This window comes from Saccostrea echinata, unplaced genomic scaffold (assembly GCF_033153115.1).
Source record: "Saccostrea echinata isolate AGI-Se365-2 ecotype Australia unplaced genomic scaffold, CSIRO_AGI_Sech_v1 ptg000006l, whole genome shotgun sequence".
Classification (NCBI taxonomy): domain Eukaryota; kingdom Metazoa; phylum Mollusca; class Bivalvia; order Ostreida; family Ostreidae; genus Saccostrea; species Saccostrea echinata.
This window is the reverse complement of record NW_026889755.1, coordinates 10593986-10616592: the sequence shown is the minus strand read 5'-3', so window position 1 is coordinate 10616592 and position 22607 is coordinate 10593986. Positions and strand designations below refer to the sequence as shown.

Here is a 22607-nt window from a genome sequence, read left to right as displayed (position 1 = left end):
TTTGTTTCCTTTTTCTTTAAAATGTCAATCAATTATATTTGCAGTTCAAAGTATCAGACAGGGTGACCTGAAAAAGATTTTGTTAAGTACATCAACTTTTTTTTATTGTACATCCTAAGGAGAACATAATGAAATATCGTATGAAATTGAAAAATAACAGAGGAAATTCAGGTTATTTTGTAACAAAATATCTCAATATTTTGATCATTGACAACCACTTTGTAATTTATTTTTATTTCTTTTAGGGTGTTTTCTATATGTATAAATCAACCATTTAGAGTTATCATCAGTCAAATTTTTAGAATATTTGAATGAAAAAGGTTCATTTTTATGCATAAAATGTTATAAAACAGAGGAAATTCGAGTTGCAGAAAATAAAAACGTGATTAATTTTGGAATTGATTTTATGTTATTTTTGAGATAACACCTTAAATAAAAAATTCACGTGATAAAATGTTTCATTTCTGTGCTCTCAAAAAAAAAAAATATTGTAAAAGATGGAAGTAACCTTTAAAAATTCATATCTACAATGGTGAATTCATGCTATAATTTCATTGGCTAATAGGAAAAAAAGTAGGTCATTGACCACGATGTTTTAAAATGGATTTCATCAATACATACATATGTCTTACTAATTCAGTAGCTGAGTTTTGATTATCATCAGTGGATTTTTTTTTTCATTCTGAGTAAACAAGTACCTTAAATTAAAAATTACAGGATCAAACAATCATTTAAAATTCTCCAATTTAAATTACTGACGATTGCGCAAATTAGGATCGATAAACACAATTATTATACCTCTACTGATTTTTCCCTAAATAACATTAGATCGTTAGATGTGACTAATTCCCTTAGAAATCATTATGAAAGGACTAATCCCCATGTGTTAGTCAAGTGAGCTTCTCCCTGCTTCGGAAGCTAATTCCCGGTTATCTGCAATCCTCTAGATTTTACTTTTACATTGGTATGATATGTGAATGGAGTAATCCCCTTGTGTTAGTTCGATGAGCTAATCCCTGCTTTGATATCACGCTATCTGAATCCTCTACATTTTACGTTTGTATCGGTATAATAAAACCGTTAAAAGTAATTGCGGAGCTAACTCCCTCAATGATATACTTTAACTGTATACTAACGACTAATTACAATGAAAAACATTAACTCTACGTTCTAAATCACGTCTTTTTCTGCATGTAATCGCATGTGCGTTTTGGTGAAAAAGATAACTTAATCAAAGCGTTATAAATGTAATGCTACTAATTAACGTCTAACAAAACAAAGTCTTGATTTTATAAATCCTCGAACATCAAACAGCCTCCAGAGATATATGAAGGGGTTTGTCAAAGAATTTAAAACACAAAGACAAGTCGATACGCCATGGTATGAGTAGTTTGCGGACGTACTGTCATCCCATAATCCCAAAATGAAAGGTCCCGTCAAAAATACGAGGAGTATAATTAGTATACCAACTAGCTTCAATGTACTGACAACTTTTTTTTGTCTCAGTGAAATTATTTTGCGATTACTCTGGGACTGTGAATTTTCTTTATGGTTGTCGAAAATAGACTTCTTCTTGTTTGTAGCACCGACCATGGCAGGCAATTGCCTCATTTGTACATTAATTGTCTTTACATTTGTGGAATTTGAATTACCCACAGGACTTACTTTCTTGTAAGTTTTCACAACATGGCAGACTGTTAGGGAGTAGAAGATGAGCGTTAATGATAACAGTGACAGTGAAAGGAACCTCATGTAAATTGTGTGTGCCAGATAATGTCCATGATAGGCATAAGGCAGAAAACGGTCATTATTCAAATCAAACTCCCTGTTAGGCGGTGAAACAAAAGCAAAGTTGATGAAAACCACAGTAATTGAACTGCCGATACAAATATAATACTTCCGGTTTTGCTTAAAAATGTACAAGTTCCAGCTTTCTTTACACAAAACCAGATATCTCTGTAAGCTGATTAAAAATGTCTGTAAAAGAGATAGACACAAGCCATTCGACATCAAAACTACTTGTAAGACAGTTAAGATCTTGTTTCCGTTCAAAGTAGGTTTGAAAAAAATTGGTCCGAAGCAGATGATTCCAAGACCGATTATAAAATCGCTCACAGATAACATGAGAACTAAAAACTTGTAGGGGTTCTCTCGTACAGCCTTATCTTTCTTTAAAATAACGAAAACTCCTCCATTAACCGATATGACCAGGATTCCTACAATAAGCACCGGAATAAACACCAATGGTATTGAAGTATAATCTTGTTCAATATGAATGAAACAGTTTAAGCTGTCATTGGATGAACAATTTCTTGGTTTTATTTTATTCATACCGCCTTTTGTTTTGGTAGTGCAGTCTAAATCAGTGGCTTCGTGTTATGTTTGCTCTCAGTAGGAGGTCCCCAGAGAAGATCCGATAGCAAAGGAGACTGCAGGTATATATGGTTTAAACTGAAATTACAGAAAAAGCATAAACTTCAAAAAATAAATTATGTTAAATGAATGTAAAAAAAATCATATAAAGTACTTAAAGTTACCCAGTCCTCAGTCTTACTTCCATTAACCAACTTTTCAACCTGTCTTATGCCAATCAAGAAAAGTACTTTCGAACATTAAAACAAACAAGAGGTCCAAAGGCTTAAACAGTCTTCTGAGTATAATACAACCATGTTAAAATAAAATAAAACAAAATAAACTGTTAGTATAAGCTGCATTGCCCAAAAACCAGACAATTCGGATAATAGGGAGTCAACAAAATAATTAGTCTTATACTCACTGACAAATCTTAAATCTAGTTCCTTGCCCCTATTTGTCGCTATCACCAAACAAACTATACAAACAATTGTGCCTGAGCACACCCAACTCAATCTCTCTTATATTGCCTTTCTGGCTCTTTGAAGAACATTTTATGTTCAAAGATAACGTATTTTTATTTCATTTTTATTACTTTAGAATTTACAATATACCTGACCATTAGTCTTTAAAAACAGAAATTTCTTTTCGTTTTATATATTATAAAATTTCTTATACAATTCTTTCGATTACATTACAGTGTTAACATATCAAAGGTATATATCAAATGGGAACAACCTAGAGGAATACAAATTCAAACAAGAAGTCTGTGAGCCAATGCTCACTAGTAATACCCCCGCTTTGATGTGAATGTACACAAGTTTAGTTATGGACAGACACAAGGATGAACAAGAAGTTGACATCAGATTCGTACAAAAATGAATCCCACCATATGGCATGCCAAAAAAAAGAGTTTGCTAAAATGTCAAGCATCTGCAATCAGTAGTTGCTGAGAAAACTGCGACCAAAATTTGTTATGTAGGGTACGGACAGACGCACGGATAAACAGGAAGTTGACATCGAATTCGTACAAAAATGAACCCCACCATATTGCAGGCCTAAACAAAGATTGTGCTAAAACTTCAAGCATCTGCCATCAGTAGTTGCTGAGAAAACTGCGACCAAAATTTGTTATGTATGGTACGGACAGACGCAAGGATGAACAGGAAGTTGACATCGGATTCGTACAAAAATGAATCCCACCATATAGCATGCCTCAACAAAGTGTGTTCTAAAATGTCAAGCATCTGTGATGAGTAGATGCTGAGAAAACTGTGACGAAAAATTTGTTACGGACAGACACACAAACACACAGACAGACAGACAAGGGTAAAACAGTATACCCTCTCTCCTTCGGAGCGGGGGTATAATTAACAGAGCCCTGGAGAAAATATGTATCCTATTAATAAATCGTCCGATTACGGCAAATAAAACACTAAGGATGGGGATTAAGCTATATTATTATACTAGTAAAAGAACATCTCCCTGACAGAATGCTTGGAAAAATATTGCAGATTACACTATTTTAATTTGAAATATATCTCGAAGTAGGACCACACCCCCCCCCCCATCCCCGTTTGTTTATTAATATTGTTTTTTACCTTGTGTATTTTTAGGATCCTGTACATGGCCAATCTCAAAACGTGAGAAAAAGTAAAATCTGCTTGCAAAGAGCATATGGATATTTTGGATTGAGAAATCTTATGTTATTGAGCAATTAGAGTTTCTTACTATTTTTTTAGATGCCTGTGAGGAAAATGTGTGTATTTGGTTGATTGTTTGATTGTATGTAGTTTAACCCCCATTCGAGAATTTTTCACTCATACAAAGACGTCACCATACGAGGGGTGATCAAAAAGTTCGCGAACTATCTCTATATTTACAAATTTACAATTCAGATGAGAATGAAATTTGGCCCACATTTAGTCATTCACAGGTTCTATAAATAGCAGATGTTACGTAATGCTAAGCTCCATGTTTTTGACGTCACAATGTGAAAATGTCGTCAATATGTAAATGACTTGTGACATAAAATGGTTGACTCAGTCGTACTCGAGCAAGGAACAGCTGTAAAGTTTAACATATATCCTGGAAATTCCTTTGCAGTACCAAATAATAATTTGTACAAGGTTTATGAAGACGAAAGACTTGCCGGAAGTTCAATCATTAATTAGATTGATTGTGTAAGTGAAGGATTGATTGATTGATTAGGGTTTAACACCGAGTCGGTAATATTTCAGCCATATTTCGGCGGAAGTAAGTAAAGGAAGGGTGATGGTTAAAAATGTTTTTTTTTCTCTTGTCCAGTGAAAGCAAGCTGGGCAGGAGACGTGTCCTTAGTTGAGCAATTTGTTATGAAAGATCGTCGTGTGACAGTTTGAAAAATTATTGAATATCTTAACAATAATATATTAGATCTTCTGAGCCAAAGGCTCAAAGAGCTAATGCTTTGGCCATTTGTGCGGTGAGCCTAATCTTTTTTTTAGAATATGGGCCATAACTAAAACTAGGGTTGTGACCCTTAAATAAGGGGAGATAATTAGGAAAATAGATACAGAAGTACTGTTTGCTAAAAATCCTCTTCTCAAGAACCACTGGGCAGATTATCACCAAACTAACAAAAAAGATGAGAATATGTTGCAGATTGAAAAATTGTTCAAGGCATCACCCTGGGGCAAAGGGCGTGGTCTTAATGTCACTTAAAATTTGACCAAAAATTACATTTTATTCAAAGGTTGATATTTGCCTACTATAAGGACTAGGATCATCAAATCTTGTCAGTTGATGCATCTAAGGACCTCATATCATGTTGACTCAAAAGTAGGTCACGGTGACCTACTTTTTAAATTTTGTAGCCATTCTTTTAAAAAATGATTTAGAGGCATATTTTGAACAATTTAAGGCCTATGATCATCAAACTTTTTCAGTTGATGTATCTTTGGTCCTCGGAGTAGTTCAAATAAAAGTGCGTCACCTTGACCTACTTTTTGAATTTTATAGCTGTTTTTCAAAACAATTAAGGTCATTAATTCGAATACTGAGAGGTTTAGAATCATTAAATTTTGTAAGATGATGCATGTTTGGGCCATAAAACATATTTATTAAAAAGTAAGTCACAGTGACCTAATTTTGAACTTTGCAGGCATTCGATTTCAAAGGCATTGGAGGCATAATTTGGACATTTTAAGGCCTATGATCATAAAACTTTGTACTTATTCGCTTAGAATTATCAAAGAGCAAGAGCCACGAACCATCAAAAATGGCCCTGTGTCAAAAATTAACGGGTTTTTGTCAATTGATAGTGAAGACCTTTAGCTTTGCTTTGCCGTTTTTCTTTTTTCGATATCGATTATATTTTTTGAAAAAGAGAGTTTGAAGTATGATGGTGTTTTAAAAGAAAAATGCTAGTAGAACGTCATTTTCTGTAACGTAACGTCGTAGGGCGGAAAAATTTCCTTGATCGATTTTGCATGTATGAATATGTGACTTTGAATTAAAACTAGTATCAATAATATAATAAACAACATAATTAATTTAAGACGATTAAAAGCATTTGGAACTTGATTTTACTTGCCGTCTTTATGGTAACCTCGTGTTTAACTGATTGAATTATATAGATACATGAAGTAAAAACTAGAGGTACTGTGAGCACGATACCCCGCCTATCATATATTTATAATGGCAAAGTCCATGTTTTGCTATGGGAGACCCGAAATATGTGTCTGATCAAAAGTGAAATAGGAGGTGCACAATGGCACAATGTAAACAGATTCTGTGAAAGTATCATTAAATCTTTAATTTATTCAGGCGTATAAGAGGAGTTGCGGATAAGAGATGGGTACCCTAAATATTATTTAAAGAATGGCAGTGTCTATGTTTTGCTATTGGAAACCTGAAATATGTGTCCGATCAAAAAGTGAAATAAGAGGTGCACAAAATGGCACTATCTAACAAAGATTCTGCGAAAGTATCATTAAATTTTATTGAGTGGTATAGGAGGAGTTGCGGATAAGAGATGTGTACCCCAAAGCGTAATGGACGGACGGAAAGGACACCCCCATCACTATATACCCCAACTTTTCAAGCGGGAGTATAATAATCTGTGTGACTGTCTTGGAATATTTTCATTCTACCTGGTCCCTATGATAATATTAAAAAAAGGAACACTCTATTTATATCCCTTCAACACATTTTTGAGCGATGCTTCGCTCCTAGTGAAGTATTGTGTATAGATCATCATAAACAATATACGACATGCTTCGAATGCCGATAGTCAGACCAACTAAGTTTTCCGGATTTTTCAGATATCAAGCTGATCTTTGTCATGTGCGTCCAGGCACGTAGTATCGTTTTTTAAAGTTGGGAAGGGGGCAGTCGGGAAAAAAATAATTGACAACATACCTGAAATGATCTTGAAACGAATGTTTCTGAACTGAAGAGCTAATTCTATAACTACATGTAGGTAAAAGTTTAATTGCAAAAAGTTTTGTTTAAATTGAAAGAGACTTTCAATGCAAAATTCTTAGATCCTGATATTGCGAGTATTTTAACGTATAAAAGATCTAAATTATTTGGACAAGAGGAAGAAGGAAAAAGTTGGAAGGACTTGTTTCTAATCCATTTATTCATTTGTAACAATAATTTGAACGTTGTTTTTGATACAGAAACAGGGAAAATTTTAGATTAATTGGAAAGAGATTTCGCAGTTTATCAGAATGGTTTAATTAGTAAACAGAACTCATCAAAACATTCTAGCCCTAAATGTAAGTTTCTTTGGAGTAATATGGAAAACAGTAGAGTACACTTCAAAAAATATTCTTAAGAAAAATAAATTTGTTAAAAAATCACTCGTCACTGTCCATTATTATATATTTAACAGTATTTGCTGGAACCCCCCACCCCCCATTTTTTTTGCAAAATATTCGAATTCTTTTCTCCAAATACCTTAATATCTGCAGGGATTTTGTAAAGGTAGAGTCTGCGAAAATTCTATGATTATTTTCCATGTAAATGTTTCAAAAGATTAAGCATGAGGAATTTTTCGTTATTATCACACGTAATCATTGTGTAAAATCCACACTTTCGATTTCATTTGCACATTATGATTTTTATGGTTTATAAAAAAAAGTAGAGCTACACTGATATTGCTGATATGTGGGTCACTATCATAATTGAAATACATGTACAGGTGTTCATTTATCCTTGTTTTATTGTCTCACAATCAGCACAAGATTGATTTTAATCAACAAAAGCTTGCTTAAAAATATTTTACTCGAAGAAGCAATAAGAGTTGACCGCACATATTGTTTTCGATTTTCTTTATGATTTTTTTTTCGTGAAAAGATGCGCTGCCAAACCAGTCCCCACCCCCCTTCTCATTGAGGAAAAAATAAGAGGAGTAGGAAAGTCTTTAACAATTTTCAATTTCTAGATTGATTTCTATTAATTAACAATAAAGAAAGTTAAATTCAAGACAACCTAAGAGAATAAAATAAAAATAACTACATTAGATGAAAATTTTGTTGCCATTAGTTTGTAACACCCCCCCCCCTCTTTTTTTCAATCTCAACTGGAAGTCTTGGATCTACCATTCTACATATCATGATACTAATAGTTTATACTGAGGGAGGAGGTACATGTACAAGTGTACTAACCAGAATAAGCTGACAATAGATTTAAAAAAAAGAGTAAAAATTATTATCCAAAAAAAAAAAAAATCTACTTCTTTGGGTTTAAAAAAAATCTAGCTATAAACAACTTACGGCCATACGTTTTAAAGAACATATTCCCGTTTTATTGATTTGTTTTTCAAAACACATTCTAAGATCTCTCTCTCTCTCTCTCCATGTGTTTTCACATCGCTGAATTCTTAGATAGAACCGTATACTAATAAAGTTGCAATGAAGAGATGATGACGGATAAAAACTTTGGGTAAATTATATGTAGTGTACTTATTATTTAATTTATGTTTTGTCTAAATAGACCTATAATCACTACCCTTTCACTGACTGACGATCTGAAGCATAACTATACTAATAATTAAATTGTGTTAGTTACAATGAAATATTTGGAGCACAGTACAAAAAATGCATAAACATTTTATACTGATGTCTAAGATATACGACATGCATTTAATGCAATTTTACTCACTGGGGGTATATTTGAATTATGTTTCACAAAGGATGACAAGATCGGGTATATGTTTTATGTACATATGCATCAATAGCCTCACTTCGATTTTAATAAATACAGACATATTAAAAATAAACCGATATATTCTTTTGTTTTTGATCACGGGCGCGGGATCGTCATGTGCAAGTGTTTTGACGAAACCCGATATCGGTGCTCACATAACTGTATACTATAACTATACATTATTTTGTATCAGCTTGTATAAGCCATGGATATAATTGTATTTTGTTAATCAACTGAGATGATTCTTCTGCATGTACATAAAAAAAGTGGATTTCGGTGCGGAAATGCAGATGATTATCTTAATGCGTATTTTTTTCATTCCTTTTTTTCATTTTTTTTTTTAATTTTCACTTTGGACAGCAACCCATATCATTATTTCGCTTGTTTTAAAAAGGTATAGCGTGATATCTTTGCTACACTCTCTATTAATTTGTTTACAATTTAAGTCATGCCTGATAACACTACTATATAACAACAGTATTTTGAATTATTTCAGGGAGGGGAGGGGGGAGGGGTAGTAAAGAAAGACACCGTAGCGGGAATTTCTGATAACTTATATAATTTGATGGTATCATCCAGTTGGGTTTGCATGTAATTAAATCATATACATGTAAATACATGTAGGGGCACTATCTAGAGCGTTAAAAACTTTTCAGCAACATCCCAAATAATTTACAGCCTTTATGACGTCACAACTGACGTATTACTAGTAACGTCATACATAATGACCTAGTCATAGTAAAAACCACAAAGTTTTTCCAGACATTTATTTCAGAAAATGTATGTAATTGACTATTTTTCACATTTAGCGTTTTAAATGAACAATTTACTGATTTTCTAGCATATTTTGTGAAATTTATATTTTTTTATTATTACGTGAATTGAATGTAAACGATTGATCTACAAATTAAGGATTATTTGATCCATCAAAATTTAAATATAAAATCAAATTTCATATTGGCCACAGCCACGAACAACAACGATATTAAACATAAAGATTTGTATCGGTAATATCTATATCTATGGGAAGTATAAAAGTTGTTCTTGACTGTGGCCACATCTAACTTTGGGAAAATCTGTCGAAAAAAAGGCATTTTTTAACGTTTTTATGAAACCGTCGCATTTTCCAACCGTCGCACGTGTTTAATGGCGCATTATATAACGATATAAGTTATGTGTGGAAAAGAAGAATGTTGTCCTCTAATATTTAACGTATAGTACTCTTCTTGAACCGAAACTTTATTTTTGTGAAAAACACAGGGCCAAATATGATGGTTCGTGGCTTTAGCTCTTTTGTCATTCGATGCATCTTAGGTCTTGAGGTAAGTTGACTGAAAAGAAGGTCACAGTGATCTATTTTTGAAATTTTATTGCTTTATTCAAATATTTTTAGGTACTGATTGGCTTAGAATCATCAAACATTGTCAGTTGATACATGTTGGGCCCGCAGAATTAGTCGACTAAAAAGTAGGTCACTGACCTTTTTTGAAATTTTATGGCTTTATTTAAATATATCAGGTACTAATTGGCTTATAATCATCAAACTTTGTCAGTTGATGCATCTTTGGTATGCGTAGATTGTCGACTTGTATGTAAGTCACTGTGACCTACTTTTGGAATTTTATGGCTATATTTAAATATTTCATAAATCAATTAAACGTATTCTTGGGTATATTATAAAGTGCTGGGGGCAAGTCTGAATTTTATTTCTTAAGAAAATATTTCACGAGAAATTCAACTTACCCACATACAAGGGGTCATTTTCCACTCTTCATCGCAATTTATACAAGATGAGATAAATTACATACAATCCCCCAGCAAAATTCGTTTAGAGGACATATTTCTCTAGTAGATTCACACGGAAAATCTTCAATTAATCCTTATTATTCACTTGTGCCAGTCTAATATATACACGATTTATAAATTCTCACTCCGTCTACAGGCGCGTAAGGGGGGAGCGTTTCACATTTTCTTTTTGTAATTGTTTGAATACGTACATGTTTGACAAGAAAAAGGAATAACAATATTATACTGCAAATATTCACCATCATAACAGCCTTAAAACAACAATCCAGACACATGAATAAAACATCAACGTAAAAAAATTCTACATGTGATGTGAAAGGAATGTAATTATTATGACACTTTCCCCCTCATGTCTGCTCAAATTCGCAGTGACTTGCCGTCATATGCCATTATGACATCATATCTAGGTAGTTCAGAGATGTTACTGCGGCTGGTACACTGTGACATTCTTCGGACAGCCTTATCCTAGCCGCGCATTTAAGTTTGTCAGGTGATGCATCTTGGGTCCTCAAGGTATGTCACCTGAAAAGTAGGTCTTAGTGACCTACTTTTGAAATTTTAATGGTTATAATTAAATATTTTGGGTATTAATTGGCTTAGAATCATCAAACTTTGTCAGTTGTTGCATCTTGGGTTCTCGGAGTACGTCACTGAAAAGTAGATCAACATGAACTACTTTTGAAATTTTAGGCCTTATATAAATATTTGAGGTACTATTTGGTTTAGAATCATCAAACTTAGTTAGTCGATGCATCTTGGGTCCTCAGAGAATGACAAGTGATAAGTAGGTCAATATGACCTACTCTCGGGTACAACTAGGTCATGATGACATACCTTTAGAATTTCAAGGCTTTATCTAAATATACAGTATACTTAGAGGCATCAAATAGAAGTGATAGGTTGCACAGTTTATCCGGGGGGGGGGGGGGGGACGGGGGCATGAAATTCACAATTTCGTTACTCCTTCACCCATACATACTATTTTCCAAAATAGGTTCAGCGGTTCATGAGAAGTTGAAAATGGTCAAATGTTAACGCACGACGACAGACAAAACCAGATAACAGTAGGTCACCCGAATAACTAAAAAAAAACGTCTGTACGCATAGAGATCTCTGCGAAGATTTAGAAGCAAATTTTGCACCGTCACATTGGATGGAACTGTACCGAGCAATGCTACAGGAAAAGCACAAAAGGTCGTCAGAGACAATGCCAGTATTTGGAGAAAAACGCAAAATATTGAAAACGTGCATATCGATGTTAACATTAAATTTACTCAATTTTAAGAAATTTCAAAGTAAAATATAATTATATCAGAATAACGTGTTTCTACCATAAATTTGAAATATTTCATTCAGCTTGATATTATTAAAGAAGCGTTCTTTGTAGGGAATAAATGAAGACCTGACTACCCTTCCGCTTTTGGCGTAATTCTTCCTCTTTTGATAATTAACACATCATTACGCTGTTACGCCATGAAATTTAATTTTACGCTTTTAAATATTTTTCCTAGAAAACTTCTTAATGAAAGGCTAACTTGGGAGTTAAAGTAAAGGCTAAATGAAAACGGGAAGGTAAATGATACTAATTAATAGAGGATTTCGATTCTTCACGATATGATTATTTACGATACAGACAACATACGTAATATACCTTGTAGTTATAATATGCCTTTTAAGTGGGTGGCATGCCAAAGATTATAAAACAATTGAATGAAATGTGCAATAAGTAAAGTCAGTTTAATTTTCAAATCAGTTTATTATTACATTGCTTAGAACAAATAGAGACAAGTAAATGTATAGAAAACAAAAACGACAGCAAAATAATGTAGAATTTGTATTAATATGGAAATGAAGCTCTTAATTATGTGATTTGCTAGAAATTAACCAAACGTTCATTAAGTATGTAAGTTTAAATAAGTTTGATTTTACTTCATTTAGGATACCAGTTTCACAGCACATGGACTTTTTGTAAATAAATGACTTTAAAGAGAAACATTCATGTTTGCTTTGTTCAATGATGTACAATTACTGGTTTATCTAGACAATTTCGTATCATTGTAAAACATCAAACAAGGGAAACATAACAGATTACGCCTTTACCCCTGAAAGTCCACCTAAATGAGTATTGAAATTACACTCTCGCACTAATAAAAGGTCTGTAAATGGATTACATGTTCACCAAAATGTCCGCTGTGTAAAATGACGTTCAAACATTAGTACAAGCTGTATTTTGGGGGATTAAATTCAAATACTTTAATACGAATGAAAAATTTATTAAATTTGCACAATGTGCTTATGCACATGGTCAGAATTATTGTCAGATTGATAAATTCACTCTATATATGAATACTTTTAAAAACGTTTAGGATCTTCAAATATTTGTCCAATCGACGTTCTTCCTGAAATATGAGGTGTATTTCTTTTTTCTTAAACATACGGCAGAAAAGGCGTTTAAGACTTATTTTGGTTTAGTAATGAAAAACTTTATCATATATAAATCAAGTTGAGTCGTTTCGTTCATTTGTCTAATTAAAGTAGCCGATAATTTTAAAGCATATTTCAAAAACCAATTAAAAAAAGGTCGATCATGGATAGTTTACTTCCGCAGCGCTATAAAAACTAACATCAACAATGTGCTTAATGTCTGAAACGATCTTACTACTACTACTCTGACTAACAAAGTTTTGATTTATTATTCTTTGATGAAACATCTCATATTAAAGTTAAAGTTAGAAGGTCCAAAAACTAGACAAAGAATGAGTGATTTATAAAATTAATATCACTTAATTTATCATATACACTTATTCTTCACCCTAACATTTGATATGTAAATTTGGTGTTAAGACCTTCCTTATTTTTTTTTAAGGTTAATACATGTATTTCACTCTGCATGTTCTTCCTAACTAAGACCGTTCATGGTAGCTCAGTCGGTAGAGCGCTCGCTCCGTGATCGGGAGGTCGTGAGTTCGAATCTCGGCCGCGACTGACCCAAGTCGATAAAAAATGGGTAGCAACTGTTCCTTTGCCATGCGCTCGGCACTTTGAAGTGAAAATTGTGGGTCCTTCGGATGAGACCTTAAAAACCGAGGCCCCGTGTCATGGCAAGCGTTGGCACGATAAGGATCCCTCACTGCTCAATGGCCGTAAGTGCCGAGTAAAGGTCAAAATTTATAGCCCTTCACTGGTATATGGTGGCATCTCTTTATGAGTGAAATATTCTCGAATGGGATGTAAAACAACATACAATCAATCAATCCTCCATCACTTTTTCCCAGTTTCATATTTTGGTGTTGGTTAAGATTTATACTATAAAAAGGAAATAAATATTTGTTAAATGTTAAGCAATGTTTTATAATCTTACCTCTATGCTTTCATCTACATCAGGGTATTTCTTATATGATCTAAGGATAGTGGCCAAAGGAAAAGTTTGCGTCGAAGTGCGAACATGGAACTAAAATGTCAATATATATATATATATATATATATATATATATATATATATATATATATATATATATATATATATATGTACATAAATCGATATATTCTCTACGAGACGGAAACAAACGTCAAATCGTATTACATTTAATTTCTGTTTTCTACGGAAACTCTTCATCAAGATCAAAACCCAACCAATATCGTTGTTTTAGTAGTATTCCCTTGTAACATACACATGGCCTAAGTTATGATAAATATTACTTCTAATCTGACAAATCTTCTTGAGAAAATCATCTTGGATATAAAGCACAGATTTCAGTATCTGTAGAAGATTTTTTTCAGACAAATAGTGAAGGGAATAAAGGCTAACAAACAATAAAAAAGCAAAAGTGTTTTTTTTTTCACTACTTTTAATATAAAATCCAACTACAATTACTTTCCAAATAATATCAAATTTTAGAAAAAAGCGAACTTTTTCCCATATGGGTTTAATAATTTTACAATCAAACAGTAAATAATTTGTATCATCTTCAGTTCCACAATTTTCACGCGAAGGAGAAATATCTTTATTCCACTTGCTCACATAGACATTGTTGTTCAAAATACCACGTAATAATTTATATTCAAATTCCGATATTCTCTTCTCGTACATATTCATAATCTTGTTTTTATAAATATTCTTTCTATATACAACCATCCAGAACATTAATTATTCTTTTCCATCTATTTTCTAACAAAGGTTTTTGAAATTTAATAACAATAAAAATTGAGAAATAAAAAATGCTTTTTATATCTCGTAAAGATTTAACAACATTATTTTTAAATTAAAGCAAGATGTGTTTCTGAAACACTGATGCCCCCGTATGACAACTTATAGCAAAGGTTAAACTTTCTCAAATGCAAATCAAATATGTTGATACCCAAAGAAAGGCCTTGCCTCGAGGACTAAACCTGTGAAATATGAATGGCCTAGCAGCAACCATTGAATAGATATTGAGAAGGTTAATTTTTTTTTTCAAAAGTATGTCAAACATCAAGGTCAAAATTGATGGTGCCAAAGAAAAGGCATCCTCCCAAGAAATACACAGGTAAAATATGAAAGCCGAAGCACCAATCGTTTAAAAGTTATGGCCAAGGTTAAAGTTTTCCAAAAGTAGGTCAAGCGTCAAGGTCAAAGCTGTTGGTATCCAAAGAAAGGTCTTGTCACAAGGATTACATTAGTGAGGTATAAAAACCCTAGCACCAACCGTTCAAAAGTTATGGCCAAGGTTAAATTTTTACAAAAGTATGTCAAACTCCAAGCTCACGGTCAAAGTTGTTGGTATCCAAAGGAAGGTCTTAATTGTCACAAGGATAACACATGTTAAGTATAAAATCCCTAGCACCAACTGTTCAAAAGTTATGGCCAAGGCTAAAGTTGGGTAAAATTTTGCAAAACTGGGTCAAACTCCAGGCTTTAGGTCAGAAGGTCATATATGGTGGTACCAAAGGAAAGGTCTTGTCATAATGGACACTCATGTCAAATATTAAAGCCTTACCCTTGACAGTGCAATAGTTATGGGCTAGGTTAAAGTCGACAACAGACAGACAAACAGGACAAAAATAAATACCCCCCGGGATCTTTCGATCCAGGGGCATAAAAATGTACATTTGGTTCTACTTTCACTTACTTAGACTATGAACAATTTTTTGCTTAAAAGCTTTAATGGTTTTATTCACATATCATTCTTTCTTTTCAGTATGTTCCAGAAATAACTTGTATCATATTTCCCCTGATTCTTCAAATATTTCTTTCGTGTATACATGTAAAATATCACTTTGTATCCAATTGTTAAAAAACAGGGGCTTATAATTAAATTGATTCATTCATTCATTCAATCTTTATTTCCCCCTTTCGGAGATTTCATGATACATCCAAATTAAATATTATAATGCATAAAGAACATCATAGAAAATGGATACGACAGGTGAAAATAACGTAATTATATACATGTCAAAGAGAAGCGAAAAAGAAAAAAAATAGAGAGAAAAAAGAAAAATAATCATACTTTCAGTGAACATTTTCAACACTTTGAGTAGCCTTGCCATAATAGGCAGTGGCACCACAAACAAATTGTTTAAATAAATTCTTTCATGTCATTTATATCTGTTAAAGACGTTGTTTAGAGCCCTCCTAGTAACGTTAAATACAACACATCATTGCTTGACTGTGAGAGCTCTACGTACAAGTATGCGTCAAAGTTATCTTCTATGCTGTCAAAGAAAGCATTTCTGATATGACTAGTGAGTGGGCACCCCAACACAGCATGCTAAAATAGATTATCATACACATTTTGACATAAAACACAGATTTGTACAGTAGATGAAGGTGGGATAGTCCAGAGTTTGGTGAGAAATTTGATGTATGGAACATCATCGAACGAAAAAGTAAATTTCCAAATTTTGCTAGGTTTAACGCTATTATGAAGGATTCTAAACATTCTGAAGTCGGGGTCAGCTTCTGTGCGGACTTTCCAAGCCTCAGTATGGAAGTGATGGATAGCCTTTATAACAATAATTTTCCAAGTCCCTTTCTCGGGAAATTGTCCGTTTTCACTAAACATCTGTAGGTATTGTATTAAATTGTATTTCATCAATATTTCGAACAAATCCTTCTTAAGGTATTCGATGTATAACGAGCTCGTACATTCCCGCTAATTTCCGTAACACTTCGGAATGGGGGATTTCCCTCGAGTTATTCCGGTCTTCCTGATAAGAGTTATCGTTCATAAGCAACCAAAATGGCCGATCAGAGGGACAGTCGAGGTCGGTTCGCGAAGAAAGGTCCCAAAAGAGTTCGAATTAAAAGAACATATGTCTCAACTGAGCATAATTATTTAAGTGGACATCAGTGCCCTGGCGATTCATGTAAAGATAGACGGTGTCCTTTATTTAATAACATCCATGATCTCGGGAAAAATGTGAACCGTAACTGGAAGGACGGACGGCGTGTTATGGAGCTAGGTGTTTTGCTGGAGGCCCTATCCGCATGTTCCTCCTGTCGCATGGGACCGATTCCTCTTTATGAAGAAAATGTTATAGGAGAGAGACGACGAGGCCTTGGTGGATATTTGTACGTCGTATGCATGAATCCCGAGCGTGGTGAAGTTAACATGGTACCATATGGGAAGACGCGTCGACAGAAAGATAAAAGAACAGGAATGCCATGTTTTGTTGTGAATACTAAGTTAGGCAAAGGTTTGTAATTTCAAATAGTTTCAGAAATTAAGAAAAATCACAGATGTACACACTGAGTAACAGTCATATAATGTTTAAAATAAACTTTCACTGTTTAATACCATTTTTTTTTTCAAACCACTTGTGCACAGTCATTGTACAGGATTACATTGTTTCTAGCTATGATAGACAGTCTAGGAGGGCCAGATCGAGTCAATAACCTCCTGTCTACGCTGAACATACCAACAGTGAACAATAAAACATTAATGGCTATGGAGCGGCGTGCAGGAGAAAATGTAGAAAGTATAGCCCAGTTAACCACAAAGAAAGCAGCTGATGAAGCTTATCACGTGGAAATGGGGTAAGTTTAATCAGTTTAATATGCAGTATTATTGAACATGAAAATGTGTATCAAATTTGGTGTACATAATTGGTTCATTAACTCTAATTTGAATTGATGGTTTATTAAAACTTGGCATTTTTCTGTTGCTAATATATAAGCTTTTCTTCTTAGTGAAGTGGCTAATGCAGAGTCCAGTGACGCCTCCCAAAGTATGGAAATATTGGATGATCTGGGAGTTGGAGTGTTACCGGATGCATCAGCAAAAACTAAGTAATTAAATAATTTCAATGAATTCAAATGGTACATTCAATGCCTATAGGCAGGGAAATTTTATTGACATTTATGTCACTTAAATTATTTTTTAATGTAATGATATTTCAGAGAGATGCTGCTAAAGACCTAGTTGCATGACGCTTTTGATGACTCTGATAATGAATCACCTGATACTGACCACAGAAAGTACACACACTGATACGTTAACTGATATCGTCATATCAATAAGTTTATGTGATTTTTTAAAAATTAAATTAATCAATAATTTGATTGTATAAGACAATAACAATAAGTTAATGTGATTTTTAAAAAAATTGAATTATGCAATAGTTTGATTGTATATGACCTTAATTTTTTTTCATGTATTTATTATCTACTGTAAAACTAAATAATTTCAGAGTTAACCAAAACATTGCCTCCACCACTGCAGCTACACAACATGGAATGCCCAACACTCCTGAGGTTGGCCAGTCAGTGTAAGTATTTTGTTCTGGTATATTAAAAATATGTTATGCATGTCCTGACATATATAATAAATCACCATTATCAGGTAATAATGAGCAAGATGATACGGCACACCAATATTTTGAAATAAATATTTATATATTATTTACAGGGATGACACAAGTACTGTTTGTACACCAGTTACTACTAATTGTCTTCCACCCTCACAGTCACGGAGAAGGAAAATAAAATCGAAGTCCATAGGCACTCTCAAGAAATCAGTGAATCAAAAGCTAGACAAGAGGTTTCCTTGCAAGACAAGGAGGGGTATGACTTGTGCTGTTGATACGGCTTGGCATAAACGCGGATTCGATAGCCTCACAGGTAAAATGAACTAGATTTTACAGATAAGAAAAAAAAAACAATGTTATTTTGTTTATGAATAAGATGAAACTTGTGATGTAAAAACTGGGCATACTTTTTTTTCCATTTTAGCACATACATTTTTTATGAGCAAGTCAAAATATGGGAAAAAAGTTCTCAAGACAGTAGTTGGTCATTGGACATGTGGAACCTGTAGGTGGTGGAGGAGAAACCGACCTGGCCTCCCAGTAAGAAAGCATCGTTGTGTTCAAAACCATCATGGTAGTGCAAGAAGCATGGAGAGTTCGACTGGTATCCAAGGCATAAAAGAGCTGATTGATGAAGGAACACCGGTAGAGTACATTGAAGGGGACGGGGACAATACTTTAATTGCTCGTTTGCGATCAGAGCTAAATTTGGATATGAAGAAACGATTTGACAAAAGCCATGTTGTGAAGAACATTGGAAAGTGTTTGTTTGAACTGAAGGGGAAAAAAACTGAGTAAAACTGTAATTATGCATATTCAGAAGTGTGTAAAATATGCTTTTGCGAAAAATCAGGGTAACAAACAGGGATTGGAAGAAAATCTTAGAGGCCTTATTCCACATCAGTTTGGAGACCATCAGCACTGCAAACCAAGATTTTGTGGCTTTTTGCGGAAACCAGGAGGTGTTTATCAACATAGAAGTCTGCCCTACAAAACAGCACTGAAAGACACCGATTTACAACATCAGCTAGAGGAAGTTTTTGAACCACTCATAGCCAATGCTGAACAATACATAGATCTTGGTTCAAGCCAGCAGTGCGAGCATGCAAACCGTGAGGTGACACTTAGAGCTCCAAAGTCCCTCCATTATGGAAATTCTGAGTCCATCGACTTTAAAGTGCATGCAACTGCTGCATTTATCAATGAAGGACACGGATATATCTCGATGGTATGCTGTTAAAAAAGGGCATTGAAATAATTTTATTTTGATATAATCTTATGGATATACTAAAATTTGAAAAACGTTTGGAGTTCTGAAGTGAAGCCAGTAAAATATTTCCATATACTTGAAACACTAAATAGAATTTATCAATACCTGATATACTTTCTATATTCATATAAGCAGAACTGTGAATTCTCATTACGTGTTTATTGTGCAGATATTTTACCTTGGCTTTGGTTCATGTATTTTAGTGTTTTTTTGTTTGTTTTCTTTGGACCAACATTGAACTTTTTTATTTATGTTTCTCTTTCTTCCAGTTTATACTAATGTATGGAAACAGTTTCAAGACTCAGTAAGTTCATAGTTATTTCTTGCTAGCAATGTGTATTCGAAATAAGAAAATTTATTTCAAATCAATAAAATATTGTAAATATGGATTTTCAAAAATGTTGTGAGCAAATGAGTGAAACTGGTATTTATTTTAGGCAAATGAAAAAGGTGGTATTTCTCCTGGAAAGTTTACTGAAGAACATGCTAGGAAAAGGATGAAAAGGCGCAGAGAGGTGCAGAACAAAATTCAGCTCCCTTCAACTAAGCTTAGACGTCTTATTTTGAAACAAGAAAGAGCTGTCACTCAGGGAGCTCAGGAAACACTGGAGGGAGATTCCTATCAGTCCGGTAAATTAGGATGATGAATTCACTCTACAGAATGAACAAATATTTAACATCATCAAGACTTTATATTTACATTTATGCTAATCTTTACAGGTATTGGTCACAGCGAACATCCTGACATCACAAAACTACCAGATCCAGTTATGCCAGGAAGTTTCAAACCAGTGACCCTATCATCAACAGAGGAACCTACAATGGTTATGTTTGATCTTGAAACAACAGATCTTAGTGAGTATTCTGAGGTGTTATTTTTAACGTATTTTCTTTTTTTTTTACTTGCAAGATATTTAAATTATATAGCTTATTTTTTTAATTTGATAATTACAGTACGAGGGAGGCATATGCCCCACATAGTGCAAATTGCAGCTGTTGAACTTAAAAGTGGATCTGCATTCAACACCTATGTTCGACCCAAGATGGCTCAGACAGATACTGCACGGACAGTAACCGGTATAGTTGCCAGTTCTAGTGGTGTATTTGTTGCTGGAAAATTAGTGGAGTCGGAGAATATTCACTCTGCTGCAGAGAAATTCATAAAGTATCTGAAGAAATTCAAAAATGTATGTTTATTTGCTCACAATGGACGGCGTTTCGATTTTCCAGTTCTGATATCAACATTTAAAAACATAGAGAAAGATATTGAACTAGCCAGTGTTGTGACTTGTTGTATAGATAGTCTCTCAATGTTCAAGAAGTGTTTTAAAGATCAAGATTCATATAAGCAAGAGAGTCTTTTCCGTTCTCTTTTGAATGACACATACAGTGCCCACAATGCTGTCGATGATGTGAAAGCTCTTGGAAAACTTGTACAACATGCATTGCTGTCCAGTGTTGATGTTCTAACCTTTAGCTTTCCTTTAAATGCAGTTCTGCAGCAACTTACCTACAATGGTGAGAAAGCTAAAAACTACAGTTCACTGACAGGACTTGTGCAAAATGCTGTTATCTCGAAGTCCATGGCGGGGAAAATAGCAGGATCTGGGCTGGCTTTTCAGCATCTCAAGGCAATCAAGAATCGTGATGGTGAAGATGGATTGAGAAATACTTTTCTTGACAAAACAAGAGGACAAGCAAGAGTTAATTGCACAAGGAAAACCTTAGATGATGTTGTGTCCAAACTCATAAATGCTTTGTAAACCATTTTAAAATTCAGTGTTAGTTTAGTAAACTCTCTAGATGACAGGGTTTTCCTCTATGACATATACATGTATAACTAAAACATACAGGGTGTTTCAGCAAACACGTCTCGACTTTGCTGTTAGGCCATTCCAATTTTTTTCTATGTTTAGCGTCCAATTTCGTGTCTACAATATGTCATATTAGTTATATTTTAAGCATTCAATTCATGTACTTTGATTTTGCTAATGAATTATAGATCTTTGTACAAGAAAAATAGATAATGAAATCAATTTCTTTGAATTATGTAATTTTATGACTATAGAGTCTGTGTTTTATTTTTGGTTTTTGTGTTTTTTTACAAAATTTTTTGCATGTTATGCATTAGTATTGGTAATTTGAAGACTTTCTGTTTGTTAGGGGTGCAACGATACACTAACCTCACAATACGATACGTATCACGGTATTCAGTTCACGATACGATACGTATCACGATACATGACAAGGGTAAAAAGTCTTTCAAGTTTGTCACCATATTTTTTCTTTAACTTGACAGGGTTATATAAAATGTTGATATTTTTTTTATAATAATTAAAATAAAATTTTGTTAACTTGAATTGGATTATTTGGTACATCTTTGAGTTTTGACAATATTCTAAACCAATGATGAACATTTACAGGGAACTACGGGGACCTTTCCTAATAATCTTTTTAAATTGGAATGAAAAAGAAAGACATTCATTCTTTTATTCCTTTTATTTACGTAGAAAACCAGTTGTCATATTTCTCGTGTTAACACGTTTTAGTCAACAAGACAGTGAATTCTCATCGAAATACACACGTGATGAAATATCGTGTATTACCAAAGAATACGTTTAGATCTAAAGGGTTTATCATTTGTCTTAACATCTATAACATATAATCACATTAAGTCCTTCTCAGTGCTAAATATGAGGTCTATAAGATGCTGGAGATGAGTTTAACTTCCGTTAATGCGTTATCGGCGACCTCACGTTTTGCGCGGAAGCCATTTTGAAATTGTAAAAAAGGAAACAAAACGGATGATTCGGATAATTCTGGACCGATTGAACCGAACCGCGATATCAGTTTAGCGTGTCGTGAATTGAACCATGGAAAAATATACCGCAATATACCGTCAAACGGTTTATCGTTGCACCCTTACTGTTTGTATAGTTTAGTTCTAAAATATCCATAGATTCATTTTGCAGAAAAAACATAACCTGAATTTTGAAGATGTAATCAAAACTTCAATTATAAAAAATAATGACTTTTTTTATGTTGTTTATATCACAATTATATTGCCAGAAAATGTAATATGAAATATAATTTTGTGAATATTTGATTGTCATGATTATTTAGCAAAAATATACACATCAAAAGTCATGACATGTTTTTTAAACACTCAGTACTATTTTATTACCCATCAAGAGATATG

At 33.6% G+C, this 22607-nt stretch overlaps 1 protein-coding gene across 1 annotated transcript; it reads left to right on the top strand.

The window, feature by feature from the left end:
- The first annotated feature begins 18946 nt into the window (after positions 1-18946).
- LOC133180113 (uncharacterized) lies at positions 18947-21177 on the top strand. Its single transcript, XM_061314689.1, has 5 exons — positions 18947-19373; positions 19678-19712; positions 19846-20038; positions 20129-20263; positions 20363-21177. The coding sequence occupies exons 1-5, from the start codon at positions 18947-18949 to the stop codon at positions 21169-21171; spliced, it is 1599 nt and encodes a 532-aa protein (XP_061170673.1). The 3' UTR covers positions 21172-21177.
- Positions 21178-22607: the final 1430 nt, after the last annotated feature.

What these genes read in the sequence shown, in the direction of transcription:
- LOC133180113 (XM_061314689.1), top strand. Translation starts at nt 18,947, where the DNA reads ATGCATATTCAGAAGTGTGTAAAATATGCTTTTGCGAAAAATCAGGGT. An exon ending in GGAAACAGTTTCAAGACTCA is followed by an intron (nt 19,713 to 19,845) that starts GTAAGTTCATAG and finishes TATTTATTTTAG; the next exon opens with GCAAATGAAAAAGGTGGTAT. An exon ending in GGGAGATTCCTATCAGTCCG is followed by an intron (nt 20,039 to 20,128) that starts GTAAATTAGGAT and finishes TAATCTTTACAG; the next exon opens with GTATTGGTCACAGCGAACAT.